At 42.5% G+C, this 20,560-nt stretch overlaps 1 protein-coding gene across 2 annotated transcripts; it reads right to left on the bottom strand.

Moving 5' to 3' along the window:
- Positions 1 to 662: 662 nt before the first annotated feature.
- LOC309703491 (NACHT, LRR and PYD domains-containing protein 3-like) lies at positions 663 to 20,359 on the bottom strand. 2 transcript variants are annotated; one of them, XM_082528359.1, is made up of 8 exons: positions 20,195 to 20,359; positions 17,053 to 17,331; positions 16,923 to 16,970; positions 14,019 to 15,864; positions 13,551 to 13,724; positions 3,712 to 3,885; positions 2,257 to 2,303; positions 663 to 2,093 (listed from the first exon to the last, which is right to left on the bottom strand). In XM_082528359.1, exons 2-8 carry the CDS (start codon positions 17,324 to 17,326, stop codon positions 1,555 to 1,557), a joined length of 3,102 nt encoding a protein of 1,033 aa, XP_082384485.1. In that variant the 5' UTR covers positions 17,327 to 17,331; positions 20,195 to 20,359; the 3' UTR covers positions 663 to 1,554. The 2 variants fall into 2 exon arrangements, with proteins under 2 accessions (XP_082384485.1, XP_082384486.1); XM_082528360.1 differs by lacking the exon at positions 16,923 to 16,970.
- Positions 20,360 to 20,560: the final 201 nt, after the last annotated feature.

Below are 20,560 nucleotides of genomic sequence, written 5' to 3'. Positions count from 1 at the left end.
TTTCGCTCTGCTGATGGGGGACGACGGCGCCGACGCCAAACACAAGCACTTCAACTACGATAAGATCATGGAGCGGCAGAACCTGAGCAAGAAGAAGAGGAAGAAGCTGATGAAGAAAGAGGAGGAGACCTTCAGGTGAAAAGCCTCCACGCTGGTGAGCAGTGAACATCTGATCTCACATATAATCCAGTGATCCAGCGTTCGTTTCTGGCTCACCGTTAGCCCACAATAGAGTAGAATAGAGTCATCTTTATTGTTTTCATACAGCAACAACAAAAATTATACTCTCTCCTTTTACAAATAGGGAAAAAAAGACCTTATTACACTTTATTATTATTATTATCACTGCAAGTTATCCTCCTGCATGTGACATGTGGAGCTAGCTGGTTCTGATTGGTTCTGATTTGTCTGTACGCAACAGGATCATTTTATGTGACATCGTCTGATTGATAAGCAAACAGGTTTTCCTGTTTAGGCTCAGATCCTTTTGATGTTTAGAGGCTCGCAGTGACGTGAAACAACCCAAATGTATTAGAGCAAAAGTAAGGAGCCTGTTTTGAAAATGTAAGTAGAAAGTACACTTAAAGTGCTTAAAATAAGGGAGAAAGAATTACTCAGGTACCTGAAAATTCTACTTAAATACAGTAAGAAAGTATTTGCACTTTGTTACTTCCCACCTCTGCAGACCACTAAAATCCACATCTTTGAAATGATGTAATAAAATATGCAGGAGTTTAGCCCTGCTGCCTCTTAGCAAGAAGGTTTGAATCCAGTCTAGGTTCTATATTGGCTCTAAGCGTGAGTGTGAATGATTGGAAACAGTCATGGGAGAGGGGAGACACAGAGAGACACGTTAAGAGGGACATGACGGGCTGGGGAGAACATACTTGATACACGTGTGTTTCATGGAGTGAGGGAACATGTAAGCAAAAAGGGGAGACCAAACACGAAGGCATGGCTGGGACCCAGGGAACAAGGAAGTGAGAGACACAGATGTAACAGCGGCACTTCGTCTCCGTTTCACCGCCTTCAGGACTCAGTCCAGCAACAAGCTTTGGAAGCACAAGCAAGACCATGGAACTTTCCTTTCAACAAAGATCTTTAATGAGACTTTATGCCTATCTGACTCCCCACATGTAATTACCATATACCAAAAAGCACATCAGAACTTCACATTTCCATATCTTATGTTTTTACCATAGCGGTATTTGGAAATTATATATTTAACAATAAAAATGTATATTTCTCATTTTAATCATTTTACCAGTACCAAGAAACCAGCCTTTAATTGGCTCTTACAACAGATGACACAACAAACTGGAAACACAGGAGAGACCAAAACATCACGAGAGCCTAACACACAAAGCAGTAAACAGGGAACACAACGAACTCAGAATCACCTCAAGACTAACTAATGAACCTAAAATCATTATACATAACAATCACCAAAACAAAAGAAAGTCAGAGTCCTGGGTCAAATGACCCACACCCATCAGGTTTACTGATTTTTGAGTACCACCCTGAGCTGAAGCGGTTCTGTGGAGGCTTCCCCCGCTACAGAGAGCAAAGAGACACTGAAGAACCGTATGACAATAACCAGAACCCAGGATAAAGAGGTTCAGTGAATGTGGTGTTGAAGGTGTGGAGGTGGATCAGAGTGTCAGAGGAGACTCTGTAGAAGGACAGAGTGCCAGCAGGACAGTCCATATACACTGCTGCTCTGTTAGAGGCAGAGGAGGAGGAGGAGGAGAGGTCTGTTCTCCTGTTATTGTGACACACAGAGTACCGATCAGCATCGGAGCACCTCAAACTCCACGACTGACTGTTTGCTCCAAACCTGCCGTCATTGCTGCCTCCTCTCCCCGCGACTCCTCTGTAAGTCACTGAAACGTGAACCTCTCCGCTCCACTCGACCTCCCAGTAACAGCGACCAGTCAGACCATTTGTACACAGCAGCTGAAGCCAGTACTCAAACCTCTCTGGGTGATCAGGATAAGGCTGCTCCTCTGTTACTGCCGTCACTCTTCTGTTGTTGTTGGACAGTTTAAGTTTTCTGTGCACTGAGTTTGTGTCCAGTTTAAGATCACAGGAATCTGATGGAGAGAAGAAGAAACAACAAGACTTCATCTGCTGCCTTCTCCACAGACTGATGGAGACAGCTTCACAGTGATTCATCCTCTAGAATCTTTAGTGTGATTTAAACTAGTGTAATGCGTGCTGTCTTATTTTCATAAATCAAAGTGAGCACACACTCACACTTCCTCAGACCAGGTTTCAGCCTCTGCTCTCCACCATGGTCCAGCCTGGAAGAAGAAACATATCTAAATTCATCTTTAAAGCAGAGACAGAGACACATGGACATAAAAGAAAGACATGAAAGGCCTTAAAATGCTTCTACTCATTTAAAAGACTTTCAAAGGCGGATGCTGTCCAAGATAAAGACAATGTTGGATAACACCTCCCACCCACTCCATGACATGTTGGTCAGTCACAGGAGCTCGTTCAGTGAGAGACTGAGATTACCGAAAAGCACCACTGAACGACACAGGAAATCATTCCTGCCTGTGGCCATCTCCCTGTACAACGCATCCACTTAACACACTGTTTGCTGCTACAACTACACATGTTTCTTTTCCAACTATTTATTTATAAGTGACTTATGTATGTATGTATGTATGTATATATATGTATATATTGTACTATTCTTAGTTAGCGTATTGTCTGTCTTGTCTTAATGTTGGTTTAAAATGGAGCACTGTAACAAAAAATAATTTCCCCCAGGGATCAATAAAGTATTCTGATTCTGATTCTGAAATTGCAATTCTGCTGTGTGGTACCAACAGCCATGGGTAACCCTGGATCCAACAGAGACGCTGAGACAGGAACATGGAAACTAGTTAGTGGTATGAAAATATATGAAACATCCAGAATATCAATACATGTTTCTGATCCTCTAACATCATGGAAAATCAAGATCAATGAGCTCCTGGCCTCTGCTCTATGGGAGCTTTCTTTCTGTCCGGAGCTTGTGTTAGCACGCCGATGTTACACTTTAACAGGTAGTTCCACTGACACCAGAACAGCACGGAGTAAATGAAAAATTGGAATGATGAAGGGGGAGGCTGAGGTTTCCCGGTTCACCAAGAAACTGGACTGAAGTGCAGGAGATTGGAAAAAAGATTCACAGCTTTTTATTTCAAACAGGCTCAGAGTCAAGCGGTTCAGAGGGCAGGGGGGCTGTTTGAGTTGGCAGAAGAAAACGCAGGAATTTTTCAGGTGATCTCACTGGAAAGGAGGGCTGATCTTCTGAGACAGCAGAGAGGAATGTCCACAGGGCGAGGTGAGGAAAGTACAAAGAACCAGGGGAACATGTGACCCATCTAACAAACGAGGTGAATTGCTATTTTGTTGGTGATGGTTTAGATTAGAGCATTTTTGTCAGATAAATACTCCTCCCTGAAGTCGGATTGATTGATGATCAGATTAATGTTTCAGGTGAGATTTACCCACAACAAATATTGTAACTGCTACTGTGTTAAGAGAATACTGCTGTTAAAAAGCACGCTATTTGTTTAAAAGCTTTAAAACTGAATATTACACTTCTCATACAGCAGCACTTTTAAAATAAACATGTAATAAACTAATATAATAGTACATGTAACAATGTGATTAATTGATGACGAGCATTAATAAATACTGAAACTATCATACCTAAGAGTGTTCAGTCTCCAGCGTGGATCATCCAGTAAGCTAGACAGCAGCTTCATGCCTGAGTCACCTGGATGATTGTAGCTCAGGTCTAGCTCTCTCAAATGGGAGGGGTTGGAGTTCAGAGCTAATACCAGAGAAGTACAACCATCCTGAGTGATCAGACAGCCCGAGAGCCTGAGGGCAAACACAAAGATGTAAAACATAAAGCAAAGAGAATTATGTATATAATTTTATTTTATTTTGATATATATCTTTAAGCTTGGTTCCAAAAAAATATGCTTTTATTTTTTCAGAGATACTGATTCACTCTATGGCACATAGATTCTTTACTGAACCATTGTCTCCAGAAGATGTATTGAATCCCACAGATCTATAATACTTGAGGAAGCTGGATTTGAGAGCACTGTAAATACAACATGCTTCTATTACAGTGTAGATTCACTGTTTGCGTGATTTGTTTCAGGGTTGAAAAGTGTAGCAACGGCATGTTTCCAGCATCGTACAAATTAGCATTGCTCTCTAGAAACAGTTTTCCCCTTTGTTTCAGGTGTAAAGGGACAGGAGAAGGGACTAAGACTGAGCTAAGATTTAAAGTTTTAAATGATCAAGGACATCCCTGTTGCTAGCCATTTGTTTAGTTGTGATTCAGCTGACATATTTGTGCTTTTTGTAGCACTTTAAATGTGTTTATCTAAAGTCCGTGATCATGCCTTTTTTATGGTGATGTGTGTTAGTGCTATGGCTTGTGTGTACTCCAGTTTAGCCGTTTTTCTGTTTGTTTTGGTTTCCATGTTGAGGTCCAGCGTACTATGTGTATAATCTTTTGGTATCATTAATCTCTGGCTCTCTTCCACAGCATGTCTTTGTCCTATCTTCAATCTATTATGTTAAGTCTTTACCTTACAATATGAAGTGCCTTGAGTCAACTATTGTTGTGATTTGGCACTAAAGTTGAATGAAAAAATAAGTAGCACTGAATATTGTCACATCCCACTACCTGCTAAGGGATGCAAAGGGAGATAGGACTTCTGCTCTGCGACAGCCTGCTAGCTGGCCTAGCAACCCACCGGACTCGCCTGCTACCCCTCCCCGGGCAAGGAGGCGTCGAAAGCGGTGTGCTAGGACAAGGAAGCGGGGCAAGCGTGGAGGTGTCCGAGTCAGGCTTGAGGCTAAGCCAACTCGCCCAGCTATACCATCGATCCTCTTGGCCAACGTACGATCTCTGGACAATAAAATGGACAACATACGACTTCTGAGATCAGTGAATCGCAAAGTAAGTGACTGTTGTGTGCTAGTTTTCACTGAGACATGGCTTAATGACAACATTCCGGACTTGGCCATACAACTGGAGCAGTTAGCATGCTACAGAGCCGACAGGGCTCTCGTAGACGGAGGCAAGACCCGAGGTGGCGGGGTCTGTGTTTACATCCGTGACGAGTGGTGTCATGATGCCACTGTAGTACGCAAACACTGCTCATCACTGGCGGAGTTCATGATCGTGATCCCTTTCTATTTGCCCAGGGAGGTAAGTTCGATCTTGTTGGTCGCTACTTATATACCTCCATCTAGCAACAACAGCGATAGAAATGCGGCGCTGAACGAACTGTATCAGGCCATCAGTGAGCAAAAAACAGCACACCCAGACGGTTTCATCATCCTCGCAGGAGACTTTAATCATGCTGATCTTAAAACTGCTCTCCCAAAGTTTCATCAGCATGTTCATTTTCCAACAAGGGGAGACAACATATTGGCCTTGGTCTACACACAGGAAAATGGAGCATACAAAGCCATCCCCCTCCCCCACATCGGCACCTCTGATCACCTCACTGTTATGCTAATGTAAGCATACAGACAGAGAGTGAAGGTCATCAAACCTGTTATGAAAGAGGTAAGAGTGTGGCCACAGGAGGCCACCTCTGCTCTTCAAGACTGCTTTGGGTCAACTGATTGGGACATATTCAAGGAAGCAGCCACCTACAGTAACATCATAGACATCGAGGAGTACACAGATACGGTGAGCTCATACATCACCAAATGCATTGATGATGTAACACAAGTGAAAAGTATCACAACTCGAGCCAACCGGAAGCCATGGCTAACAGGAGATGTCCACAGGCTGCTGAAGGCCAGAGACAAGGCCTTCAGAGCTGGGGATGAAATAGGCCTGAGAACAGCGAGAGCCAACCTGTACCGTGGCATCAGGAAAGCGAAACAGGACTACACACACAAGATAACCTCCCACTTCAATGATAGCAAGGACGCAAGAAGCCTATGGCAAGGCATCCAGGCTATTACAGACTACAAGCCTGTAGCGCGTAGCTGTGAGAGCGACACCACTCTGCTCAACAACCTGAACAGCTTCTTTGCACGATTTGAAGCACAGAACAACACACGCCCACAGAAAACACCACCACCTCCACACGACCAGCCTCTGTGCCCGTCTGCTGCCAGCGTGAAGAGGACACTCATCACCATCAATGCCCGGAAAGCAGCGGGTCCAGATAACATCCCTGGTAGTGTGTTGAAAGACTGCGCAGAGGAGCTGAAAAATGTCTTCACAGACATCTTTAACACCTCCCTGAGGCAAGCCACTGTCCCATCATGCTTCAAGACTGCCACCATCATACCTGTGCCAAAGAAACCATCCCCAGCCTGTTTCAATGACTACCGCCCCATGGCACTGACACCCATTATTATGAAGTGCTTTGAACGACTAGTCATGTCACACATCAAATCCACCCTACCTCCCACCCTGGACCCATACCAGTTCGCATACAGAGCGAAACGATCTACAGAGGATGCAATCTGCTCTGCCCTCCACACAGCCCTAACTCATCTGGACAAGAAAGACTCATATGTGAGAATGCTGTTCATAGACTTTAGCTCAGCATTCAACACCATAATACCACAACAACTCATCTGTAAACTGGACAGACTGGGCCTCAGCACCTCCCTCTGCAACTGGCTGCTGGATTTCCTCAGCCAGAGGCCTCAAGCGGTGCGTGTGGGCAATAAGGTCTCAAACAGCATCACCCTGAGCACGGGGGCTCCACAAGGCTGTGTGCTCAGTCCTCTGCTCTTCACCCTGATGACACATGACTGCACACCAACCTACAGCTCCAACCACTTTGTGAAGTTTGCGGACGACACAACGCTAGTGGGGCTCATCACTGAGGGCGATGAGATCCACTACAGGAGGGAGGTTGAGCTCCTGACCACGTGGTGCAGAGACAACAACCTCCTGCTAAATGTTAGTAAGACCAAGAAGATTATTGTCAACTTCCAGAGAGGCCACACCTGTCACCCCCCATTGACCATCGACGGCGCTGCGGTGGAGAGGGTGAGCAGCACCAAGTTCCTGTGTCACGGCGGGGTGCGCCGATGTGTGCGGAAACAGGACCCAAAAGCAGATGATGACGAGGAATAGTAATGATTAACAGAAAAGTGAACCTTTATTGCGATGACGGCAGGAAATGAACCAAGAGACCAAAGCAAACAGGCAAAACACTAAGAAACAAAACACCAAGCTGGCAAAACACTAAAGGTACTAAGACCAAAAACTATAACTATGACTGAGGTGGAAAATAAACAGGCTAAGACTATGACTATGACTATGACTGTAACTCTGGTGAGATAAACAGACGAACTGACAATGGCATGAAGAAAACAAAAGGCTTAAATACAGACATGAGGTGATCAGGGGAAGTGGCGACACATGGGGGAAAACAACTGACAGACATAAACCTAATGACAGGACCAGAAGAGGAAAGCTAAATACAATGAACAAAGAACACATGACATTGTCAGAATAAAACAGGAAATGACAACACAACTTAACAGACCTAATACGTGATGAAATAAATAGAAAACCCCAAAACATAGAAAACCCAGGAACAATAACTGCCTAAACTAAAGGCAAATAGGAAATAACACAAACTAATAACATATCAAAAAATACAAAGAAAACTCAGAGTGCTGGGTCGGAGACCCAGCCTGTGACATCCTGGGGGTGCACATCAGTGAGGACCTCTCCTGGACCACCAACACAGCATCACTGGCCAAGAAAGCACAACAGCGCCTCTACTTCCTGCGCAAACTCAAGCGGGCAAGTGCTTCACCACCCATCCTGACCACATTCTACAGAGGAACTATTGAAAGTATCCTCTCCAGCTGCATCACTGTGTGGGGCGGTAGCTGCACTGACTATAACAGGAAAGCTCTACAACGCATTGTGAGAACAGCTGAGAGGATAGTTGGTGTGCCACTCCCCTCCCTGCAAGACAGTTACACCACTCGCCTCACCCGCAAAGCCATCACAATTGTCAACGATGCAACCCACATGAACACTGTCTGTTCAGCCTCCTGCCCTCTGGAAAGAGATACAGAAGTCTCCGCTCCCGCACTACCAGGCTCACCAACAGCTTCATCCACCAGGCTGTGAGACTGCTGAACTCTCTTCCCTCTCGGCTCCCAGCCAGCAGAATCACCAGATTGGCAGAAGTATAGGAAGACAGACTGGACTCTACCCCTCCCACCCCCACCCCCCATTCACGCACACTCTCCAACAAGGAAACACTCTCTGAACCAAGAACTGGAAAACATTCCTGACTGGAAGCAACTACCTCTGCATTGCAATTGCACACACCTGCTGCTATATATTTTTAGTATTTCTTTTAGCACTATTTATATTATTATATTACTATTACTGCTGCTATAGTCTTATGCTGCATTAAAACAAAATACCCCTATCAACCACAACCTGGGACTACCTCAAGTAGACTAGTATACTATTTTCCAGGGAACACTGTTGGAACACTTTATTTTATTTATTTTTTGTCTATCCTGTTACCTATTTAATATTACCTTATTGTTAGGGCTGTTTTTGTTGTGCATCTGCACTTTATTGTTGTCAATGTCTACGCATGAGACAGTGTGAAACGTAATTTCAATTCCTTTGTATGGCAAGTACATTTGAAGAAATTAACAAATAAAGTTTTCTATTCTATTCTATTCTCACCAGAGCCAGGCATATCATAAAAGGCTCCTCACACTTTGGCCGTAAACACTTCCTGTTGCTATCAACAGTCACTGACCCACTAAGTCCTTTTTGACAACCTTGACATTACAGTGCACTTTATACAATTCTGTTTAACAGGTTCTCATTTTATATGGTTAGTTATATATACACAAGGGCGTAGATTTGGTTTTGGCATTGGTGGGGACTAGGGCTGGGCGATATATCGAGTTTTTTTAAAAATATCGATATATTTTCATACGAGATATAAGATGTGACAATATCGTTTATATCAATATAGTCTATGTTACGTTATAATTATACTTGTGGAGCCGCAGGTTTGCCTCTCTTTCGTCCAGTTTTGTCTCTACGCAACGTTACTCGGCCTCGCCTCTCCTTCACTGAACACAACTCCCCCTCCCCCATAGCTTCACCTGCAGGCAATGACAAGATGAAAGCGGAAAATCTCCGTTAGCGAGTTACCGCGGATCGCCCCGTGCGTGGGGCTGGACGGCGTCAACGTGTTAGCGAGCTAACCGCGCTAACGACATGCAGCCCGGAGGGGCTGCACGGCCTAAAATCCTTTCATTTTCTCAAAACTCGACAGTGAGCCTTATGTATGAATTCTGGTTGCGCTTACTGACCGCGAACCGATTTTATGTGGTACACAGCGCTCATCAATCTGTCCAAAAATGTTTTAATATGACTTTGCTAAGCTACGGAGCTGCACCGCTTGATGGATTGTCGGAGGATTACGGCTACCGGGGAGGAGCCTCGTGGAGTGATACGTACTGTGCTTCAACGTAATATTACCGTACTGTATGTGTATAAGGACCACAAATGGCACCTGTTCAGAGACGTGGTGCAGCTGTGAAATCTGTCTCTTTGTTATTATGCTCAGCGTCTATTAGTTTACATTTTGACTGGACAATTGTGAGCTTTTTGTCATGCACAAAAACAACATTGTTTTCTTTTATTTATGGACCATGATTGTTTAATAAATGCTGATAATTTATTTTTGAGTAATTTCTTCATGTACATCTACGCTGTATGTAAATAAAAGTGCCCGTGTGACATCTGGGACACAGTGTGACTAAGAACTCTTTTTGTTCTTAACTTATGGCTTTAAAAAAAAAAAAAAAAAAAAAAAAAAAAAAAATCGAGATATATATCTTATATCGCCATCCAGCTAAAAAAAAAAAAAAAAAAAAAAAAAAAAAAATCGAGATATGAATTTTGGGTCATATCGCCCAGCCCTAGTGGGGACGGATGATTCAACCACCAAACCATGCCCTATTTCTTATTTTTTTCCTTTTTGTCTTTGCTTCTTGATTAAAAGAAAGAAATATACTTGCCTACATATGCTATTCTGCATGCTTTTAAACCATTTAAAATTACAATTAATAGTTTTATATGTGAATTATATAATTTTAAATTACTATTAAACAAGTGACTGACTAAAGTATTTTAGGCTTTAGTTTACTTAAGCCATAATCCATATAAATCTGGTATCATACAAACATAAAAATAGCTTCAAATACAGTCATGACAATAACAGAATATGACTTTAAGGACTTAACAACATTACTTCAGTTACACCAACATCTCTTATACATTAGCACTAAGGGAACACTGAATGACCTGGTGGTTTTTCTACATAAAACTAATCTAAGATTACCACAAAGTAGAGATGGCACGATACCACTTTTTTATGTCCGATACCGATACCGATATCATAAATTTGGATATCTGCCGATACCGATATGAATCCGATATAGTGTTTTTTAATAAACAAAACTGTTTTTTAAAATATCTTGCTGCATTTTGCAAGTCTGCAAGTTCATACTCAAGTTTAAAACAACAACAACTACACTAAAGCTATTCTGTTATATCTGTATACAAAAAAGATATTTCATAGTTCAGCAATACTGATCAATCTAATAAACTTAGACCTACACCATCCTCCCTATTCTGGTATTTTAAAGCGTACTTAGCGTAAATATTAAGCAACCTAACTAATAGGGTTCCAACTCCCAGCAACAACAAAAATAAATAAATAAAAAATAGGGAACCACCCCTCACGCGCCACCTCATGATGCTTAATAGACGTAATCAACCTTAATTTGATGCAGTGTGAAAAAAAATGCACAGAAATCAATTATTTTTCAAGAAATATTAAATAGATTCAACATCTTTCTTCAACAAAATTGCAGACTGCACAGATGGTACCTTCCCAAAGGAAAAAGTACTATAGCTTACTAGGGTATATATATTAGACTTAATAGTCACTATATACAGTAATTGACTTCTATTCATTTTACATCAAATTAAAACTTTGGGTGTCAGATAATTATTTATTAAAAGCTCGACATTTTAAATGAGAATAAGAAAGAAAAGTATGTCTTTGTGCCCCCTTTTCCCTGTTCATGCCCTATCGGCCCCCCTGGCTAAACTTTGCTAGATCCGCCCCTGCACAGTTACCAGCCGTCAGCTACGTAGAAAAAGATCCTGGTGTAGAAAGTAATATTAAATAAATTCTAACAACAGCTTATCAAGCTTAAACGTGCTGCTGTTGTTCAGCCGCTGGTTTCCTCTTTCTGGTGCAAAGTGGGGCAAAAGCAAACCAGAGAGACGGACTCGCGACAGAAAAGCCGATCAGCTGATCGTTAAGCAGTTTCATGATTGAAGTAGCAGCCGGAGAGCGAGAGGCAGTCGCTCGTTAAGCTTAATGTGGGAATGCATTACAAACATTCAGAGATGGACTTACACACTTGCTTTACTTCTCTCGGGGATAACTTTGTCGGAGATGAAATGCCGGGTTGCTAGCGAAGCTCCACATGCTATCCAGACCACCGACAGGTCCCGCATGCCACAGCCGCTCTATCACGTGATGCATACTGCTCCGACGTGCTAACGTTCTGAGGCGAGTTACGGCGTGTTGCAAGTTTTGTGAGGTGCTTTCGTGATATTTAATGGATCGGATTACATTTTTTATTTTTCTCCGATATCCGATCCAGTAATTTAGGTCAGTATCGGACCGATACCGATACGTAATATCGGATCGGTCCATCTCTACCACAAAGTGAAAGATCTGTCAGCAAAATTATGCAACATTTTAGGCACATTATTGACCCAATCAGTTCAGTGAGCTGGGATTGTTTATTCTAAACATGAACTACTGTTACAGCAACAGACATGGACTACTGGTGCCCCCACACAAAAACTCAATGTACACTATGTGAAGGAGCCAAACACATGCCTTCTCCTCTCGTTAATCTATAGCACCAAATCATCAGTCAGTCACCTGTGACCTCGCCTCTTCACCTCTGAGCTACAACATGGCAGAGCTGCCTCTGTCACCTGATGAATAACAGTGAGACATTCCACATACATGCAGTCACACATGTGCTTCAAATACAACAATGAACCAACAAGTCATCTTCCAATTCCACCTGGGATCTTGTGTCACCATTACTCTCTGAGCTTTGTGTTGGTTCTTCTGTCACGTGACAAATAGGACATACATGACAATAAGAATAAAATGTGTAGCTGCTTCAGTGTTTCTGTCACTTTGTGCAGATCTTGACTCGTCAGTAATGTTTGTAGGCTGAGTGCATTTTTAAAACAATTTGTGCAAACTGCACTACAAGGTGGAATATTTGCAAAATCATGACTACCTCATGACATTTTGTCTCAAAAATTAACCCTATGAATATGTCAGTGCCATTAGGATGAAATTATTGTGTCACCAACATTTTAACGTTAGACATATAATTCTAACAGCCTCTGTAAACTAATATCCTGGCTGCTCAAAGCTGCCGTTTTCTCTGACAGTTTCAATCAAAATTAGAAATGCTGCTCTGAGACTGAGAGAACTAATAGTGCTGCCTGTTGTGCAGTTTACAAAACACGTTATTCATGGTTACATACAAATTGAGACTGATGTGGGCCAAAGCCTAGCATAGCCTGTAAAGTTATTATGACGGACACATTTTATGTGTTAACTTGGCTTTAAGTGACTGACAGGTTTCTTTGAAAAATACTTTCTTATATCCAGGTTCTTCCTTCTTGCTGCCATCCTCCTCCTTTCAGGTCCTCACAGCGCAGGCTTGCCGCTGCTAAAACTAAACAGAGCTCCCCGAAAGCCATAGCCAATCACATTTGCCATAATTGTCACATGACGTAGGACTCCAGTAGAGAACTTTCTGCACCGCTGGGTGAATGAGACGTTGACAGATCGGTTTTTTTCCTCCATCGGGTTTGTTTTTCTTCACTTGAAGAGATCAAATTATTGGTGGGGACAATTCAATAATGTCTGGATATTGGTGGGGACATGTCCCTTTTGTCCATGCCAAATCTACGCCCTTCTATATACATATATTTTAGTCATCTTGTGTGAATGTGTGTGATTGTGACTTTTTAAATGCACCTGATAGTGGAGCAAATTTCCTGATTTAATTGTAAGTCAATGACAATAAAGGCACATTACTTTTTTGGTAGTAAAATGAAAATATTATTTAACATATTTGCAATAATTAGTGGATATCTGTATTTGTACCTTGCATCTATACATTGTATGAATGTGCCTTGTTGGCATGCCCAAAATGCAAACCGCAAAGGTTCATAATTCTGCACCACAAACCAATGATTGACATCAATGTGGCTATGAATTTTATATGCCATTTATCTAAATACCCAAATAAAAGAGGGCTTATTATGGCTGCATCATCAAATACCGCTTAAGTAGTTAATTAATGTGTATATAAAGCTACATATCAAGAAAATCATCTGCTGGTCATCCACTAAAGATAAGCCAAACCCTAACCTCAGAGCCTCCAGTGTACAGTGTAGACTCTCCAATCCCACAGACAGCAGCTTCACTCCAGAATCCCACAGGTCATTGTTACTCAGGTCCAGTTCTCTTAGATTAGTCGACCGTGAGCTGATGACTGATAACATAGCTCCACAACTTCTTTCTGACAGATTGCAGCCACTTAGCCTGGAGAACAGATAAAGACACACAGTGAAACAGATTCTATGATAGACAGTGTAAAACGCTGTTAGGTTATTTCAGTTAAAGTTTTCATGAGGAAAAAAAACGATGGTAGTTGAGTAGTGGTTTTATGTTGCTTTTTCACAGGATAATCTCAGCTATAATTCAAATATTAAACTTAAAGTAAGCTTTATACTAAATCTAAAGCCATAATTAATGTTAGCATGTAGTTATATGAAGATCTGCTGACTGAGAATTACTAGTTGATAACAGCCCTGTGTCAGTTATTCGTGCACTCACAGAGCTCTGTGGGAGGCTTTTACAACTGGCAACAGCCTCAGAAGAGCCTCCTCTGAAGCAGAGTATTTCTTCAGGTCAAACACATCCAGATCTTTTTCTGATGACAGTAAGATGAAGACCAGAGCTGACCACTGAGCAGGAGACAGTTTATCTGTGGAGAGACTTCCTGAACTCAGGGACTGTTGGATCTCCTCCACCAGAGAACAATCATTTAGCTCATTCAGACAGTGGAACAGATTGATGCATCTGTCCGGAGACAGATTCTCACTGAGCTTCTTCTTGATGTATTGGACTGTTTTCTGATTGGTCTTTGTGCCACTGTCTTTCTTCATTAGAAGGTCCTGCAGTTTATCCTGATTGGTCTGCAGTGATAGACCCAGGAGGAAGCGAAGGAATAAGTCCAGGTGTCCATTTGGACTCTGCAAGGCCCTGTCAATGGAAATCATGTGGATCTTCTTTGAAGATGTCTTCCTTAAAAGCAGTCGAAGGTTTTTCAGTGATGGTTGTGGTAAAGGCATGACATTTATGTTGCTGTTACTAAGTGACATCCTTACATAAAGAGCAGCCAGAAACTCCTGAACACTCAGATGGACAAAGCTGAACATCCCGTCTTTCCCTTTCCTTCCTCGCTCTTCTTTGAAGATCTCTGTGAACACTCCTGAGCATACCGAGGCTTCACTAACATCAGTGCTGCTCTCTCTCAGATCTTTTTCATAGAAGATCAGGTTGCCCTTGTCCAGTTGCTGAAAGGCCAGTTTTGCTAATGACTTAATGTATTCAATGCTTTTCTGTGGGCCATACTTTTCTTTTGTCCGATCAATCTGAAACACCAGGAACTCTGCGTACATCTCAGTCAGGGTCTTGGGCAGCTGTCCTCCTCTTGTTTTCAGCACATCTTCTAGAACTGTAGCATTGATCCAGCAGAAGACTGGGATATGGCACATGATGTGGAGGCTTCCTGTTGTCTTGATGTGGGAGATGATTTTGTCAGCTTGCTCCTTACCTTTGAATCTCTTCCTGAAGTACTCATCTTTCTGTGGGTCAGTGAACCCTCTGACCTCTGTTGTACTGCTGATAAACTCTCGAGGGATCTGATTGGCTGCTGCAGGCCGTGTGGTTATCCAGATGCGAGCAGACCGTAGCAATTTTCCATTGATGAGTTTTTTCAACAAGACATCTGTTTTAGTTGACTTTGTTACATCGACAGAGCGAATATCTTCAGAATGAAAGTCGAGATGAAGGCGGCTCTCATCCAGCCCATCAAGCACAAACAGAAGTTTGAATTTACTTTTGTCATAGTTGGTAATTCCCGATGACTGAATATCTTTAAAGATGTAATTAAGAGCCTCCTCTGTGATGCCTACAGTTTCTGGGATACATTCATGAATGAGCTCTGCCAAACTGAATTTTTTTCCCTTCAGTGGATTCAGCTGACGGAAGGTGAAGGGGAAAACCAGATGCACATCTTGATTGGATCTTTGTTCAGCCCAGTCCAACACAAACTTGTGAACAAGGAATGTTTTTCCAATTCCTGCGATTCCATTGGTCATCACTGTTTTAATGGGTCTGTATTCTCCAGAAGGATGTTTGAATATGTCTGTGGGTTTAACGGCTTTCTCTGTTTCTTCCGGCTTCCATGCCTTTTCAATCTGCCGGACCTCATGCTGTATGTTGATATGTATGTCATACCCAGCTGTGATGTATAGTTCTGTGTAGATATCAGCCAGACGCTGTTTATCTTCTGCCCACCCTTCTTGTGCACACATAAACTTGTCCTGGAAGTTTGATCGAAGCATCTGTTGGTAATGCGTGATGGGTTGAGGCTCTGGTACTGGAACCATCACATCTGTGTCAAACAGGGTGATAAACATATTGTGTGTAACTCATATTGCTGTCATGTCATTCTCTAAAATGCCACACTACGACTGTACGACTGGACATGTATTGGCTATCTGCAGCTGACCATTTTTTCTGGAGTGATTTTATGCACGTCTATTAGCTGTCTGCATCTTTTGAACTCAAATGAGTAAATGTGAACAGTAGGAATCTCGCTTGATCATCATGAACTTGAGGGATCACAATGTCTAGCGAGCCATTGTCATTATCAGCTGCTTGGTGAACTGGAGAAAGAAAAGGACAACCCCTGAAAATGGGAAGCATTTAGCACAGGCGTATGGCACTCCAGACCTCGAGGGCTGGTGTCCTGCAGGTGTTGGATGTATCCTTGATTCAACACAGCTGATTTAATTAGCTTGAAGTTCTCCATAGGCCTACTGATGAATTAATCATTTGATTGACCCAGGGTGTTATCTAAAACCTGCAGGACACTGGCCCTTGAGGCCTGGAGTTCAACACCCCTGATTTAGCATGTGATGGCCATAGAGCATATCCTCCCTCTCTGATCTTTTAATAGTTTTGGTTTTTGCTGTTCCTTGCCATTGCTAGCATGAGATGGTAACTGCAATCCATTCAGGATGCACAGGGAATCTGGCCTGTCGCATATCAGTACATGTAGACAGGTTTGCTGTGTCTGCCAGGACATTTTCAAGAATGTGATGGAGATCACAGGAGAGAAGCTATCGTTAAAGAACTGAACTAACTGAGGCTGTAATAGTATACTGTAGTAACCTAAATAATTATAAGGATAATAGGAACACTGAAAAAAAATTTTTTTAAGCAAACTCTGAGGATACCAGGTCTAGAGCTGTGAACCTCAAAGGGCTAACACAGGAATTTTGTATAAGTTCCTTTACAGTGGAGTTCAACATTATAAGTGACTATAAAACAACCAAGAATTATGGGTAAAACCAGGTGACAGTTCAATGTCATGCTCACAGTTACTTCACATTGAGATATTTGGAGTAAAGAAGCCTGGAATGTATGGAAAACAAAGCAGTGACTTACCTTCAGTCTGAGGAAGAGGAGCCTGAGAGGTCAAATCACTGACATTCACTGACAAACAGATGTTGAAAGTGTTAAAGCTCTATGTAACTTTCTCAGACTGACTTCCTGTTTGTCCCTTGCTGTGACTCACCTTCGGGTCTGGGCCTGATAACAGACAAACCGAGCAGCAGGTCATTCCTGCCGATCCTCTTTAAAACCCTTCTGGTCACCTCAACAGCTCCAGAAAGTCTGTAGGTCTGCACCATCAAGTCCACGGTGTCCCACCTGCTTGTTGTCTCCAGTCGGCTCTTCTTGATGGTCATGGGGCCTTGAATGACGTCGGTCTGCTGTAGGAACCACTTGAATTTATTAAACTCTTCATCTCCCAGATCTTCCAGAGTGTTTAGAAGGTCCTCCGACATCATCACAGCTGAAGGAAGATAGATTAGCTGTTAAGTTAAGCAAGCAAGTACGGAATAGCCAGACAGATCTGACTTTTCCGCCCTTCTATATATTATTAGTAAAAAACTAATACTTAAAATGTTAAAATTATAACTCTGTAATTGACATAATTTCTGGTTGTAATAGAGCAGGGGTGCCCAATCCCGGTCCTCGAGAGCTACCGTCCTGCAGCTTTTAGATGCATCCCTACTCCAACACAGCTGAATCAAATGGTTTGATCTCTTCAGCATGCCATCATGTTTGGCAAAGGCCTGATAACAAGCCATTCATTTGATTCAGGTGTGTGGGAACAAGGATGCATCTAAAAGCTGCAGGACGGTAGCTCTCGAGGACCGGGATTGGGCACCCCTGTAACATCACCCCTGAGTGATGTTAACAATCATAATAACAATGACTATTGTTGCATGGCCCAGTGGAGCCACAGTTATGTTGAGCTAAGTACAATACTTAATTCTTGATGTTGGTGTTCTGTATTGTTCACTGGTACTGTATTTATGTTTTAATATCTATATGTTTTCTGTCATGGTCTGTGTGCAGGCATGCTGGAAGAGAACCCAAGTGCAGGACTTATGGAGGCAAAAGTGAACTTAACAGAACCACAGCTTTATTGCTGGCCGAAATACAAAACTGAAATAACATAAGAACAGAACAAACAGGCAGAAATGATGGTATGATGCGGCAACAAGCACCAAAGGACACGCACTATAAATACACAGACAGGAATGGGCAGTGGCGGTCCCAGCCTGTTTGGCGCCCTGGGCGAACACTCCCTCTGGCGGCCCCCCCCCCCTATTTGGAAGCAGCAGGCCCCTCCCCTTTCGACAGGTTGTGTGTGAGACTTTAAATCATCCATCCATCCGCTTCCTCTCATCCTTTTCAGGGTCGCGGGGGGCACTGGAGCCTATCCCAGCAGTCATAGGGCGAGAGGCGGGGTACACCCTGGACAGGTCGCCAGTCTGTCGCAGGGCCAACACACAGGGACAGACAACCATTCACACTCACATTCACACCTAGTGACAATTTGGATTATCCAATTAACCTATCCCCACAAGCTGCATGTCTTTGGACGGTGGGAGGAAGCCGGAGTACCCAGAGAGAACCCACGCAAACACGGGGAGAACATGCAAACTCCACACAGAAAGACCCCGGCCTGATGGTGGAATTGAACTCAGGACCTTCTTGCTGTGCGGCAACAGTGCTAACCACCGTGCCACCGTGCTGCCCTTTAAATCATCAAACTGTAAATTTTAAATTGTTATTGATCCCTTTACCCCTGGTCATAAGGTGTATATTTATTTTCTTACTCTTCTTATACATATTGTTTGTTTACTTGCACTGCTGTAACTGGAGCCTCGTCGTCTCCTCTCTCTATATACTGGACTGTCTGTAGCGGAGATGACAATAAAGTTTACTTTGACTTCAGCAGCGAGCAGGCGCACCGAGGGCTCTCGCGCTCACTTTTCGCATATAGAATTTCGAAAAACATCTGTGCAAATCATAAGTCTGTATCATGATGTCTGATGTTTCCGTGTTTGTTGGTTTGTTTTTATTTTGCAAGTTGGTTATTAGATGTCGCTCCAGCTGGTCAGAAAATCCCCCGCCCTCTCCTCCCTGGGCGCACCTCGCAAACGGAGGGTGCCCTTACTCCCAGCAAATGGGCGATAGAAAACCGATCGGTGCCTATGCCATTCCCCATATGCGCTGGCTGACGTCGGGGCAGCATGAGTTAGAGCATTTTTTTTTTTTTTTGCCGATGTCCGTGATGCTGCCCCGCACCACGATGTCGCCCCTGCTACTGGGAACGGGGGAGAACGAGGAACAGGTGAAATAACAGCTGGAACCAATTGGGCAAATTGAGACCAGGTGCAGAAAACAGAATACACCAACAGAAGACACAGACTTTGAAAATGGAAAAAACAGGAAATCCGTAGACAAATCACAGAGGCACAGAACTAAACTTATATTAAACACTACAGATAACAAATTACAATAACAATACACTCAGTCACTGACCCAGGACCGTGACTGTTTTGCTGTATAAATAAAGTTAGCTTGGCTTTATTCAATTCAATTCAACTTTATTTATATTGCCCCAATTTACAACAACAGTTCTCTCAGTAAAATAAACCTTACAGTAACAAACAGTATATTAGCACAGTCTGTAGAATAGTTTATTAGCAAAATAGTTCAATAGCATCAATCTAACTCAGATTCGCCAATTCTCTGTCGAATAATAGATTTTAATCTGAAACAACTTCATGGTTGAAAAATACAATATGAAAAAACCAACAGGGTGTTCTAGACCTTTTAAAGCTAATGTTGCTCACTGTAAGCTAATCATGTCACCATAAATACAGCATCAATAATAATGTAATCACCTTTAAATATAAACGGTTCTAAGTGTATATATATGATTAATTTATTGAGTATATATATATATATATATATATACACACACACACTGATAAATAGAAGAGAGGACTTCTCCCTTTCACTGTGCTGCTCTGAGGTTACAGCTGAAGGGAACTTTCTGGACTTGTGAAATTTCCTGTTTATTCTCATATTTCTTTACAGTAAATCTCAGGAAGTGTGTTTAATTCCCCATAAAAGCAGATAAATCAGATAAAAAGTGGTACACGAGTCGGTGATCGTTCATGTATGACTGTGGCAGAAAATAACCAAGAAGTCCCTCTGTTTGTTCAGACAGCACTGACCCTGTAAAACTCAAACACTGATACTACAAATTAGTAACTACTGCTACTACCTAGAATAAGCTGTCGTCAAGTCAGTTAAAGCTGTGAGCAGAAGGTGGGAATGTGTTTCAGACTTACAGAAACAGGAGCGCTGATGATACTTTGGAGGGTTTCTGATCCGAGCAGCTGTGAAAGACGGCAGGAAGAGGAAGATTGAGTAATATGAGGCAAGTATGAAATGTGGTCACACCTCTGCTGACTATTACACGTGAAGCTTTAAAACAGTCCTGACGTCTCGAAGCACATCAGGACTTTAACAGGCTTAATTTTTCAGTGTGAACACGAACAGAGGAAAAAAAGCAGGACTTTCTGTCCTAAACCATAAGAACATAATCTGACTCGTATGTGAGGGTTTGCTGCCCCCTTGAGGACAGAGCAGTGTGAAAATTCAGGAATCAGCATTTTAATCTGCTGTTTAAAATACTGCGTAGTCTGAAGCAAAAA

Source organism: Aulonocara stuartgranti (genome assembly GCF_965226115.1).
Source record: "Aulonocara stuartgranti genome assembly, chromosome: 3".
NCBI classification, from domain to species: Eukaryota; Metazoa; Chordata; class Actinopteri; order Cichliformes; family Cichlidae; genus Aulonocara; species Aulonocara stuartgranti.
This window is presented reverse-complemented; position numbering and strand designations above follow the sequence as displayed.

What these genes read in the sequence shown, in the direction of transcription:
- LOC309703491 (XM_082528359.1), bottom strand. Translation starts at nt 17,326, where the DNA reads ATGATGTCGGAGGACCTTCTAAACACTCTGGAAGATCTGGGAGATGAA. An exon ending in TATCAGGCCCAGACCCGAAG is followed by an intron (nt 16,971 to 17,052) that starts GTGAGTCACAGC and finishes TCTGTTTGTCAG; the next exon opens with TGAATGTCAGTGATTTGACC. An exon ending in GAAACCTGGTCTGAGGAAGT is followed by an intron (nt 2,094 to 2,256) that starts GTGAGTGTGTGC and finishes TCTCTCCATCAG; the next exon opens with ATTCCTGTGATCTTAAACTG.